This window comes from Rhagoletis zephyria, unplaced genomic scaffold (genome assembly GCF_001687245.7).
Source record: "Rhagoletis zephyria isolate East Lansing unplaced genomic scaffold, Rhagoletis_zephyria_1.1 Rzeph_scaffold_02350, whole genome shotgun sequence".
NCBI lineage: Eukaryota > Metazoa > Arthropoda > Insecta > Diptera > Tephritidae > Rhagoletis > Rhagoletis zephyria.
Genome location: NW_016159434.1, coordinates 9,629 through 21,411, shown reverse-complemented (window position 1 = coordinate 21,411; position 11,783 = coordinate 9,629). Strand labels below are relative to the sequence as shown.

Genomic DNA, 11,783 nt, shown 5'->3' with positions numbered 1-11,783 from the left:
GTCCAGATCGTGCTGTCAAATATGGATAATAGCGTAGAAAAAAGTTATAATTTTTTAATCTATTTTTTTTTTACGTTTTAAAGCTGAAGCTACCAAAATTTACAACACGCATTCATATTTCTTGCACATATTTACTTGGGCAACGTTTCTTCAAAATAAGGTTTGCGCAATTTTATGCTGTAGTAATTTCCACAATATTAACTTTTACAAGTCTCGGGATGCGCAAGGATTTTGTGTGGTTTAGGGGCCCTATAAGTTTGTTTTTCGTTATGCAAATAAGCAGACAGAAGCAAGAAATATAAATTTTTTTTAACTATGGATTTAATTATACAATTTTACTTATTAGTTTTTTGAATAATAGTTTAAAAAGAAGGTAGTTTCATTGTCACTTTTCGGGCGCCATATTAACTACATGACAATTAAGCAGATTGTGACATTTCATGCTACTATACCTAATTCTCTAAAATCATTTTTTGTATTTAAATAATTTACAAAATTTAAAGAAAATTTTTCTTCGATTTGAGAAACAAAGAAAATTGAATTTCATACATCTTAATATTTGCAAAATAAGCGACCAGTGTTTTCTGTGAAATTAAAGACCGGTTAATATGCTGTCCACCGCAAAAATTATTTATTATTAAATTTGTTTATTATACAGCCAATCATCCAAAATAATTTTGATTTGCTTTGCAAACGGTAGCCCAAGTAAGTCTTTATTTTCGGAGCTTCGTGATATCATAGAATTTTCTCTATTATAGTTAAGGACGATGATATTACTAGACTTTCCCGCATTAATTTTTATTAAGATTGCGCAAATGCATTCCGATCCAGCTGAGGATTATAACAAAATGAACAACAACCACATGCTCAAGTGAATTGCAGCGGAATAGCTGCGCTTGATTGTAGTTGGCTTAGCATGTGAAATAGTGGAAATAAGCAACAAGAATTAACAAGGCGAACTTAGCAAAGTGCGTAGGCAACTGGCTGAGTCAGTGGGATCGTCGGTTCTAATCCTACTGAAAGAAGTCTGATGAGGAAATATGGTGATTTCCGAAATAGCTATCACTTCTACCATTTTTCTTAAATTATTGTTGCTTTTCCACAATAAATTTTCATTAAAAAACGGCCTCGAGCTCAATAAAAATTGTTGAATACAAAATGAAAGATTACGAACAACAGAAAAAAGTTAAATGTCATATGCGAACATCAAAGAGTTAGCGAATTTAAAACAATTTGGAAAATCATATATGCATACCATTCTGTAACCCATTAGCAACAATTTTCATCATTGAAACGTGTCGACGTTCATAACTCACGTCGGCAAGTTGCAATGGCGATCCGANTTTTCATTAAAAAACGGCCTCGAGCTCAATAAAAATTGTTGAATACAAAATGAAAGATTACGAACAACAGAAAAAAGTTAAATGTCATATGCGAACATCAAAGAGTTAGCGAATTTAAAACAATTTGGAAAATCATATATGCATACCATTCTGTAACCCATTAGCAACAATTTTCATCATTGAAACGTGTCGACGTTCATAACTCACGTCGGCAAGTTGCAATGGCGATCCGAAAATTGTTGGTAAGAGTTTCGCGAACCAACTTATTTTGTATATAAAACTGACTGTAAAATATGACGAAAAAATATTTAAAAATATTATAAAGACATGTACATTAGGGGGGTAAAAAAAAGTAAAGTCGGAATTTTAATACTCTCACCCCCTAGGATTGTTCTATACCGGAAAAATATATATATATAAAATATTTTTTCAAATTTGAAATCAAAAAATATTTAGAGGTCGCTCCAAGCGTCAAAATTTTACATGTTTTTTATATGGAAAAACAACTTTTCGTAGAAATTGTATAGAGTTCTTGAAAATGAATATTTTTCGATCGGCAAACTCTGGTTCTGGTTCTGGTTTTTTTTAGATTAATGTTTTGTTACATGTTACATATGCAAATTTGTTTATTTGGTTTAAAATAAAGAACTGTATAAAAACTCGATTTTATTTTATTTCCTTATCTCTGCACATCGATATTCTTCAAAAGTAATTTTTAGGCTTGAGAAAAACGTTCAAATTTGATTATCGATCACATCAACTTGCCTTTTTTACTCTTGTATTGAATCCCAAATATTAAAAAAAAACTCCCTTCTCAAAAAATTCCAATGTGGCAAAGCTAGCTTAATGTTTACATTTGGCGAAATGTCAAAAATCTGCTTTATAATAAAAAAATAATAGTAATGGAACTACCTTCTTTTTTGTATCATGAGTTTAACAAACAACAGTTTTGTTTGCTTTTGATACTTTTTCTGCTTGGCAACTGATAATTTTTTTTCAAGCTCGCGGCAACGCTGATCACGATGCGTGTCTGTGGCGCGATGTTAACTTCATGTTATTCATAGTGGTCGTGATGTTAACTTCTCTGCTCTTGTCCGGGTTGTAATATTACGTCCGCGAAGAAAAATTTATTTGTATGTGGTGCGTCGTCTGTATACTGTTTATTCTGGGTTTTTAGTCAGTACGCTAATGTCCTGATTTTTCAAAATTTGTACTGATTTGTGCTAAATTTTCAATTCAAACAAATACTTTAGGATTTTCATAAGGTTTTTACATAACGTTGGGACTTGCTTAAACTGCACTGTAAAAAGTAAGAAGAAAATAATTTAAATATATTTGACATGTTTCCAACAATGTTTGATATGCCCAAGAAATTATTACAACAAAAAGATCAATAGTTTATTGGCATATCGCCGGGTCTTGACGTACCTGTTGCGATAATATGACGGAGCTTAAATTATTTAAAAAGAAGGCTGACGTTTTTTTTTGTCGAGTATTGTTAGTTATCTCGAAAATATCTTGCAGTTTGGTAACAGCAAATTTGAATATTCGAAGGGTTTTTGCCTACAACTTAAGCTACTTGACTTGCTGTCTACTTTGAGGCAAGCAATTTTTTAATCATCATTTAGACAAGCGATTTTTCTTGAGCATNGCGATAATATGACGGAGCTTAAATTATTTAAAAAGAAGGCTGACGTTTTTTTTTGTCGAGTATTGTTAGTTATCTCGAAAATATCTTGCAGTTTGGTAACAGCAAATTTGAATATTCGAAGGGTTTTTGCCTACAACTTAAGCTACTTGACTTGCTGTCTACTTTGAGGCAAGCAATTTTTTAATCATCATTTAGACAAGCGATTTTTCTTGAGCATTGTTGAATCGCCTAGAAAATCGCCTCATGTAAGTTCAGCTTTATAATTATTTATTTCTCAATTTGCTTGTAAAAGAGTTTTGCATACAACTCATAGAGTTAGATACCCTTTTCATCGAATTCCTAGTCTTTCGATAAGGAAGTATATGAAAAATACGTGCAAAAATATGTAACTTTGTTTTTTTTTTTCAATACCACACTCAAACGCAGCAGCTGAGAGGATTTTAAGTATAAAGTTTCCTGGCGCAAAGAGAGAAACCGGCTTCTAATTAAATTTTTTGAAAGTGTACTTCAAATTAAGTTAAATTAAATACTGAAAATGGAAGTGATCTCATTATTGTTGAGTTCATGTGTGCATTATGCTTAAGATTTAGTTGTAAATGATCAAATTAGGGTTAATGTAAGCATTGTAGCGCCTATGGGTAAACCACTTTCACATTTTCTTATCGTTATGCACTTCTTGCTTGTATGTTCTTTGCTCATCTTTTTATACTCACTCGTTGTTAACACCCGCTCGCTAAGCATCGTTTTTCCGCAATCTCCGCGAAGTTCACCCGCTTAATTTTTTGTAGCTTTTTACTAACGCTTTACCCGCAACAATTATTGTGAAAATTTAGGATTATTGTTAGTGAATAAAGACAATTGAATTGAATATTAATCAAACGCCTTTGATTTGGAACAAAGACTATTCTCGCGCGAAATCCGCCGCAACATTTATTGGTCCTTCGGTCCGGATTTGCTAATTTCTCTCGCTAGTTTTGTATGTATAGTGAATACACATACATACATATATATTATAATCCGCAAATAGAAACTAAAGAAAACAGAGTGCTACCCGCAAGTGAACTAAAACAAAATACCAGAGCTATAATTGCTATCCCTGCTAAAAAAAAAAGTGCCACCGCAGTTAAATAATTACGGCAAGTTGCGTTAAAGCTAAAATTCCCGTGCGTGCATTTGAAAAAATAGAGCCTACTTCAGCGCATTAGCTCGTTTGTTACATTGGTGCGGTCGTCCTTCATTTAACCTTAAGAACCTCCATAAACCTATCACGTCCTTCAATCGCCCTTTGTAAGTGCCAAATATTAAATTTGGGATATACGAGCGACTCGTCAAAATCAAAACGATAAAAAATGTCGAACTCCGTTAAAACGCGCTATTCTGCGCTCAATGCCATCAAGCGATATATGGGTAAGACCACTGACGAAGCATTTTAATGGACGCAGAAAGTGTTAAAAGTTATCTGCAACTCCTTAACGAACAGTAGGTTCGTTTCAATACCGCTCATGACGCGGTAGAACTCTCGTGCGGAAGTGACAATATAGATGTCGAAGAAAATGTGCGAATTCAAGCCGAGACATGGTATTCTACCGCTTTAGCCAATTTTAATCGCATACAGAAGTGTTGTACCGAACCACACCCCTTGCCCGCTCAAATGCCTGTGTCTGCATCGATACGTCTGCACTAAATGGAGCTGCCCACATTCTCCGGTGACTCCACGGAATGGATTGGTTTTTTCGAAGCATTTTCTTCGCTGGTGGATAGTAATGCCGCATTGTCGCACGGAAAAAAGCTGCACTATCTCCGTAGTTGTTTGAAACGCGACGCGTTAAAAATTATAAGTGGCTTCAAAATATGTGACGCTAATTACGATGAAGCTTGGGACCTTTTGAAATCGCGCTATAAGGCCATGCGGGTAATAGTGGAAGGGCATCTCAGAGCTATGGCCGATGTTAAAAAGGCTACTAGTGATACTGCTGACGCAATAAAAATTGTAATCGACGCATTTCAACAACACATACGCGAACTTAAGGCTTTAGGTTGACCAGTAGAGTTTTGGGACGATTGGTTGGTACACGAAGTAGTGAACAAGTTAGCATTCTAGACGCGAAAACAGTGGGAGCTATCACTCGTCAGTGATGAGCCTCCGTCGTTCGAGCAGCTGTCCACGTTTTTGTAAGTCAGGTGCCGTTCTCTGGCTATGCTTTCGTCGTCAGCATCACCACCAACCAACGGTAAAACCACTTCCGTAAGCAAGTCCACGAATGTGTTTCACGCAGGGTAGGAACAAAACAGCTCATGTTGTACCTATTGTAAAGGTCCTCACAAAATATATAGTTGTGATAAGTTTCGCAACCTGGACTCAAACGCAAAATCGAAGTTTGTGAGAGAAGCGCGCGTGTGTACGAACTGCTTAAGCTCCGGTCATTACCAGGCGAAATGTAATAGCTCCTCTGCATGCAGGATCTGCCAGCAACGTCATCACACGCTGCTGCATAATCCCTCTTCTACAGCTAACGTCACAACCACCGCTCATTTCGCCAACAACGCGCCTCCTGTCACGCCATCCCCTCTCGCCGCGAAAGCTGCACTACAATCAAACGCGAACACTTCATCTGCTATTGCCTCGTCCACGGGCTCCGCCGCCGCATGTACATTCTCGTATTTGAATGCTAACTCCAACCCGCCGCGTCCAAAAGATAGAACTGTGCTATTGGCTACCGGCTTAGTCAAAGTCCGCGATTATTCTGGTCATTGGCAAACCGCTCGCTTGCTATTTGATTCCGGCTCACATGCTTCCTTCGTGACTGAGGCATGTGTACAACGTCTAGGACTACCACGAAAAGCGTCCGCAGTATTCGTTACTGGCATCGGTTCATCGCAAGGAGGCCGCTCTAGAGGTGAGGTATTGCTTTCATTGCCGTCTTATTGTTTAGATGAATGCTTCCCTGTCAACGAGTTAATCTTACCCAAGATTACAAGTGACTTGCCCACACAGACCTTGGCAGTTTCAGCGTGGCCGCAGGTGCAAGGCTTATTCTTAGCCGTTCCGCAGTTCATGAAATCCGGACGTATCGACATTCTGGTTGGCATGGACGTCATACAATAGCTCCTCTACGCAGAAGTACGTAAGGGTCCACCTGGCACGCCGATGACTCAACGAACTGTTTTTGGTTGGACGCTATTTGGAAATGTCGATGGATTAGAACCTGCTGCACCTCGTCTACAGTCGCTGCATTGCGATGTGCAGTTGGATAGGGCTCGTACTAGACTGTGGGAGTTAGAAGAAGCGCCGCAAAAGACCCACCTCACGTATGAAGAGCGTCACTGCGAAGAACTCTTCGAAACAACGCACCGAAGAGCACCTGACGGTCGCTTTGTAGTTGAACTGCCGCTGAAACCCGACGTACTTCTGGGAGATTCACGAAGTTATGCTGTCCGAAGCCTACTACGTATCGAGAGACGACTTGCTCGAGACGACGACCTACGACTACGCTACAATGAGTTCATGCAGGAACTTCTCGACATGAATCATATGGAGCTTGCACCGGAATCAACGAATCAAATGTTTTACATGCCGCATCATCCTGTTGTAAAGGATTCGAGCGTTACCACTAAGATGAGGGTCGTTTTCAACGCGTCAGCTAAAACCGCCACCGGAAATTCGCTGAACGACGCATTATTTGTCGGTCCTCAACTACAGCAGGATTTATTTTCGATTTTAACGCGTTTTAGAACGCATCGCCATGCAGTGGCCTCGGACATTGCGAAAATGTACCGCCAAATATGCGTAGCACCGGAGCATATTGATCTACAGCGAATTGTATGGCGTCGAGATCCGACTTTACCCATACAAGACTATCGTATGCTGCGCGTAACTTACGGCGTGGCAGCCGCGTCTCATCTAGCTGTTAGATCGCTACAGCAAACCGCTAAATATTCGCATATTTGTGATAAAGCTTCTGCTGCAATCCACAAAGACTTTTACATGGACGATCTCATCACTGGTACATCGTCCAAAGAAGAGTTGCTACTTTTACAGCAAAACATCTCAGAAATCCTGAAAGAAGGTGGCTTCGAGTTTCGAAAGTAGGCATCAATTGTACGGAACTTTGCGAAAATATTTCAAATGCATCAAAAACCATATCTCATTACCTAGCCGACGGTGAGGATGTCCACGCTTTGGGTCTAGTGTGGAATACAGCAGAGGATTACCTAACGTTCGTGGTTAATTTGAAGAAGCCACCCGCTATTTTAACGAAGAGAACGTTTTCATCTGATGCTAGCACGCTTTTGATCCTCTGGGACTGCTCGCTCCAGCGACGATAAGATCGAAGATGTGGTTCCAGGAGATTTGGCGTAACAATGTTGGTTGGGATGACGTAATTCCTGACTCTATTGCAATGAAGTGGTTGGAACATCGTTCAGAGCTGCAACTTCTTTCGAACTTGCAGGTAACTCGCTGGATTGGCTCAGGCACAACTGGTTCGTTCACCGAGCTGCATATCTTTGCTGACGGAACGAGCTTACGTCGCCGTTATGTATGCACGCACCTTGCAACCCGACGGCCGGGTCACTGTTGCTGTTGGTCGAAGACCAAAGTTGCGCCGCTCAAAACAACAACGCTGCCCCGTCTAGAACTATGCGCTGCGCATCTCGCTGCTAAGTTGGTGCAAAGCGTGTTACACAGTTGGGACGATCTCCGCTATCCGCTGTATGCTTGGACGGACTCCACAATCACGTTGGCATGGATACAAGCGCATCCTAGCAAATGGATGACGTTCATCGCCAATCGGGTCGCTGACATCCAGGAAATTCCTCCTCCTGAATGTTGGAACCATGGCCGCTCGGAACTGAATCCATCCGATTGTGCCTCTAGGGGTATAACTCCCTCTGAGCTGCAACGTCAACAACTGTGGTGGTCGGGCCCCGAATTCTTGAGGAGCGATGACCAGTTCTGGAAACTAACCTCCTCTAAAAAGCACACAACCGAGATAGGCGTTCGAAGCAAAGTCGTTGCTCATATGACGGGCTCAAACGAGCACTGGCCTATAATGCTGAAGTATTCGTCGTATTCCAAACTGCGCCATTTCATCGTTTACGTACTAACGTTTTTTGTCAACGCTCGAGCGAATACCCCACTCAATGCTGCTAGGCGATTTGGTCCTCCGAGTTGTCAAGAGTAATCAGAAGCTGAGCTGCGCCTGATCAGGTATACCCAATTGTTCTATTTCTCTAACAAAATCTCTCTTTGCAGCGCAAAAAGGCCAGTTCCGCCTCGCAGCAGTCTTTTGCGTTTGCAGCCATACCTCGATGAGAAAAACGTCTTGCGTGTTGGAGGTCGCTTGAAGCATGCTGCAGTTACTCCTGATGTAAAGCACCCCGTCATCTTACCAGAAAACTCTCCGCTTGCAAAATTAATCGTCCACGATATTCACGAGTTTACGTTACACTCTGGACCCCGAATTATGCAGACCGTCTTGCAATGCCGATATTGGCTTATTGGTGCTCGCAGTCTTATACGCAGTATATATCATAAGTGCGTGAAATACACTCGTTTAAACCGCAATCTCGCCACACAATCTATGGGCGATTTACCTGCAGCTCGCACTACCCACGCTCGTTGCTTTACCCGCAACGCTGTTGACTTCGCTGGGCCTTACTTATATAAGTTCGCCCGTGGTAGAGGAGCGAAGGCGACCAAGGGTTACATTTGCTCATTTGTTCGCATGTGCACTGGCGCCATGCACTTGGAATTTGTTGGAGACCTGTCAACACCAGCGTTTCTGAATGCATTCAAAAGATTCATAAACCGCCGGGGCTACTTCAAAGTCATGTCGTCTGACAACGGCACGAATTTCGTTGGCGCTGAGAAAGAACTTCGAATTGGATTCCAGCGGTGCATGGCAGATGCTAAGTTACGTACGTTCTTCGCCGACTCAAATATCGAGTGGCCTTTCAACCCCCCGTCTGCACCTCATATGGGTGGATACTGGGAAACAGGCATCAAGCGCATTAAGTATCACCTGAAACGTGTACTGGGGCCAACTCTATTGTCCTATGAAGAGTTCAACACGCTGCTGACAGAAGTAGAGGCCTGCGTGCACTCCCGACCGCTCTGTGACAACTCTGCAGCTGCTGATGACTTAGAGGTCTTAACCCCTGGTCATTTTATTATTGGTGAACCACTGAAGTCAATCCCAGAACCTCAGGGTCAAGGGTTCTGTGGAGATCTGCGCCAGCGGTGGCAAGCTATTTCTGCCATGAGGCGACATTTCTGGCGCCGTTGGAGAGACGAGTATCTCGTCAGTCAACTGCGCCGCACCAAGTGGTTTCGCACTTCGCGCAACATCGAAGAAGGTGATGTGGTTGCGGTCTGCAACGAGCCTACTCCTCCGACAAAGTGGACGCTGGCAAGAGTTACTAAATGCCGTACTGGTGCTGATGGGCGCGTAAGAGTGGTTCCGTTAAAGACACCGCAAGGCGAACTAGTTCGGCCCATAGTTAAACTCTGCCTCTTACCAACAAAAGGTGATATATTTCATGAAGAAGTCTAGTATATAGTAACTTATCTATAAATGTAATTTGAAATATTTGCCAGTATCAATCTTTTTTTTATGCATTTGTAATTTTTATATTGAACGTATCAAGATAGTTCAAGGGCGGCGGTATGTTGAGTTAAAGTATGCATTATGCTTAAGATTTAGTTGTAAATGATCACAATAGGGTTAATGTCAGCATTGTAGCGCCTATGGGTAAACCACTTTCACATTTTCTTATCGTTATGCACTTCTTGCTTGTACGTTCTTTGCTCATCTTTTTATACTCACTCGTTGTTAACACCTCTCGCTAAGCATCGTTTCTCCGCAATCTCCGCGAAGTTCACCCGCTTAGTTTTTTGTAGCTTTTTACTAACGCTGTGAATAAAGACAATTGAATTGAATATTAATCAAACGCCTTTGATTTTGGAACAAAGACTATTCTCCCGCGAAATCCGCCGCAACAATTATTGCTATTTAAAAATGTAATAAATATAAAATAATTTATTGGCTCCTGTGTACAATTATGTGTACAAGCAAGTTAAAATGAATGACATTTTTGTTTTTATGAACTATACCACAGGGCAACAGGTGCGGCGAATGTTAAATCTGTTTTTGAGCTGATTACGAATCCGTAATTATAAAGATTCCATCACGTACAGATTTTGAGAAAATCGTGGTCAAAGTGTCAAAAAATCGGGTTTTTTTCAATATTTGAGAAGCTCGAGCAAAGAGTAAAATTGTGGTAGAACCTTCCACTTAGGCTTAACTTAAAGCTAGAACCCTAGGCTACTGTCCCTGAAAATACCATCCCTGCACCTTTACTTGATGGCCATTTATAGTCATTTCTTGAACAATAAAAATATGCTGGCAAATTGTGCTATTGAAAAAAAAAAATTGCTGCCAAAATCAGTTTGTGCTGTTCAGTNGGAAGGTTCTATCACCTTTTGTTTAATGGCGGCAGGGACTCAAACTTCGCCAAAAATCAAATTTTACTGCTCAATAAATGACTATAAGTGACCATAAATTCAATGTGCAGGAATGGTATTTTCAAGGATAGTAGTCGAGGGTTCTTGCTTTAATCTAAGCCTAAGTGAAAGGTTCTATCACCTTTTTACTCTTTGCTAGAGCTTCTCAAATATTGCAAAAGCCCGATTTTTTGACACTTTGACCTCGATTTTCTCAAAACCTGTACGTGTTGGATCCTTTGTACTTACGGATTCGTAATTAGCACAAAAAAGTCTATCAAAAATAGCTTTAACATTTGTCGCACCAACATTTTTTTTCATTTTTGTTGGCCTGTGTACTTTATTTTTATACTAAAATATTGTTGAAAACAAGTACTCTGGCGTTTTAGAGTATTATCCATGATAAAAACATTACAAGGTAAATTCATTCTCTCAATTCGTCGGCCATGATTTTGTTCTGACGTTTGCCAACATTTTAAAATCATATAAAATTGAAAATAAAAAAATTAAATTGTTCACAATTGTTGTTGTTTGAGATTGAAAATGAGAATGTGTGTGTGAGTTTGAGTTCCCAACAAAAAAAATAAACTTAAAGAAAGTTTTTTTTAAGTTTTCAATTATAAACATTAAGCTTACAAAACGTTGATTTTTTGTTTATAAAACGCTTGAAAGTAAGCGTAATATAATCGAAAAGGAACATTGGTTATAAGCGTAGAAATATAAACTTGTAATAAATGTTCAAAAGAAAGCTTTTTATAAGCGTAAAAGTGTAAACTTATAATAAAGGTTCAAAAAAAGTTTTTTATAAGCGTATGAATATAAACTTACTAAAAATTTTCAAAAGAAAGCTTTTTATAAACATTTTTATAACACTTTATTTAAAGATATTTCATTAAAAACTCATACATAGATTGCTTAACATCTAGAAACTAAACGAAATGCGAATTTTCAGCGGACTCATCTACTGTGGCGAAAATATAAATAGGGAATAGACATTTTAGCATACAAATTCACAATAACACATACAAATTAAGCATAAAAAAGTTAATTATTACATCTTGTTGCGTGCTTTCAATTACTTGCGGTTATTGGCAAATTGGAAAAGCGACATCGATGCAGCTATATATTCCGCTTCATCGCCGCCATTCTCATTGATGAACTTTTCTGAAAAAAATTTAATACATTTTTAATTGAATGTTAAACTAAGAAAGGATAAGGGGAACTCATCATTTGAAGACTCGAATGCTCCACCGATTAGCGCAGCGGGTCCTGGATTGGATTTTCT

The 11,783-nt window shown here is 39.5% G+C and overlaps 2 protein-coding genes across 2 annotated transcripts; both read left to right on the top strand.

Annotated features, from left to right (window-relative positions):
* Window positions 1-6,142: 6,142 nt before the first annotated feature.
* Window positions 6,143-7,084, top strand: LOC108366634 (uncharacterized). Its single transcript, XM_017621087.1, has one exon. The coding sequence runs from the start codon at window positions 6,143-6,145 to the stop codon at window positions 7,082-7,084; it is 942 nt and encodes a 313-aa protein (XP_017476576.1).
* Window positions 7,085-7,328: 244 nt separating this feature from the next.
* LOC108366633 (uncharacterized) lies at window positions 7,329-9,548 on the top strand. The gene is made up of 2 exons (XM_017621085.1): window positions 7,329-8,053; window positions 8,249-9,548. Exons 1-2 carry the CDS (start codon window positions 7,329-7,331, stop codon window positions 9,546-9,548), a joined length of 2,025 nt encoding a protein of 674 aa, XP_017476574.1.
* The last annotated feature ends 2,235 nt before the right edge of the window (window positions 9,549-11,783 follow it).

Coding starts and splice junctions, on each gene's coding strand:
- LOC108366633 (XM_017621085.1), top strand. CDS start 7,329: ATGTGGTTCCAGGAGATTTGGCGTAACAATGTTGGTTGGGATGACGTA. Junction 8,054..8,248: donor CACTGGCCTATAATGCTGAA/GTATTCGTCGTA, acceptor CTCTCTTTGCAG/CGCAAAAAGGCCAGTTCCGC.
- LOC108366634 (XM_017621087.1), top strand. CDS start 6,143: ATGACTCAACGAACTGTTTTTGGTTGGACGCTATTTGGAAATGTCGAT.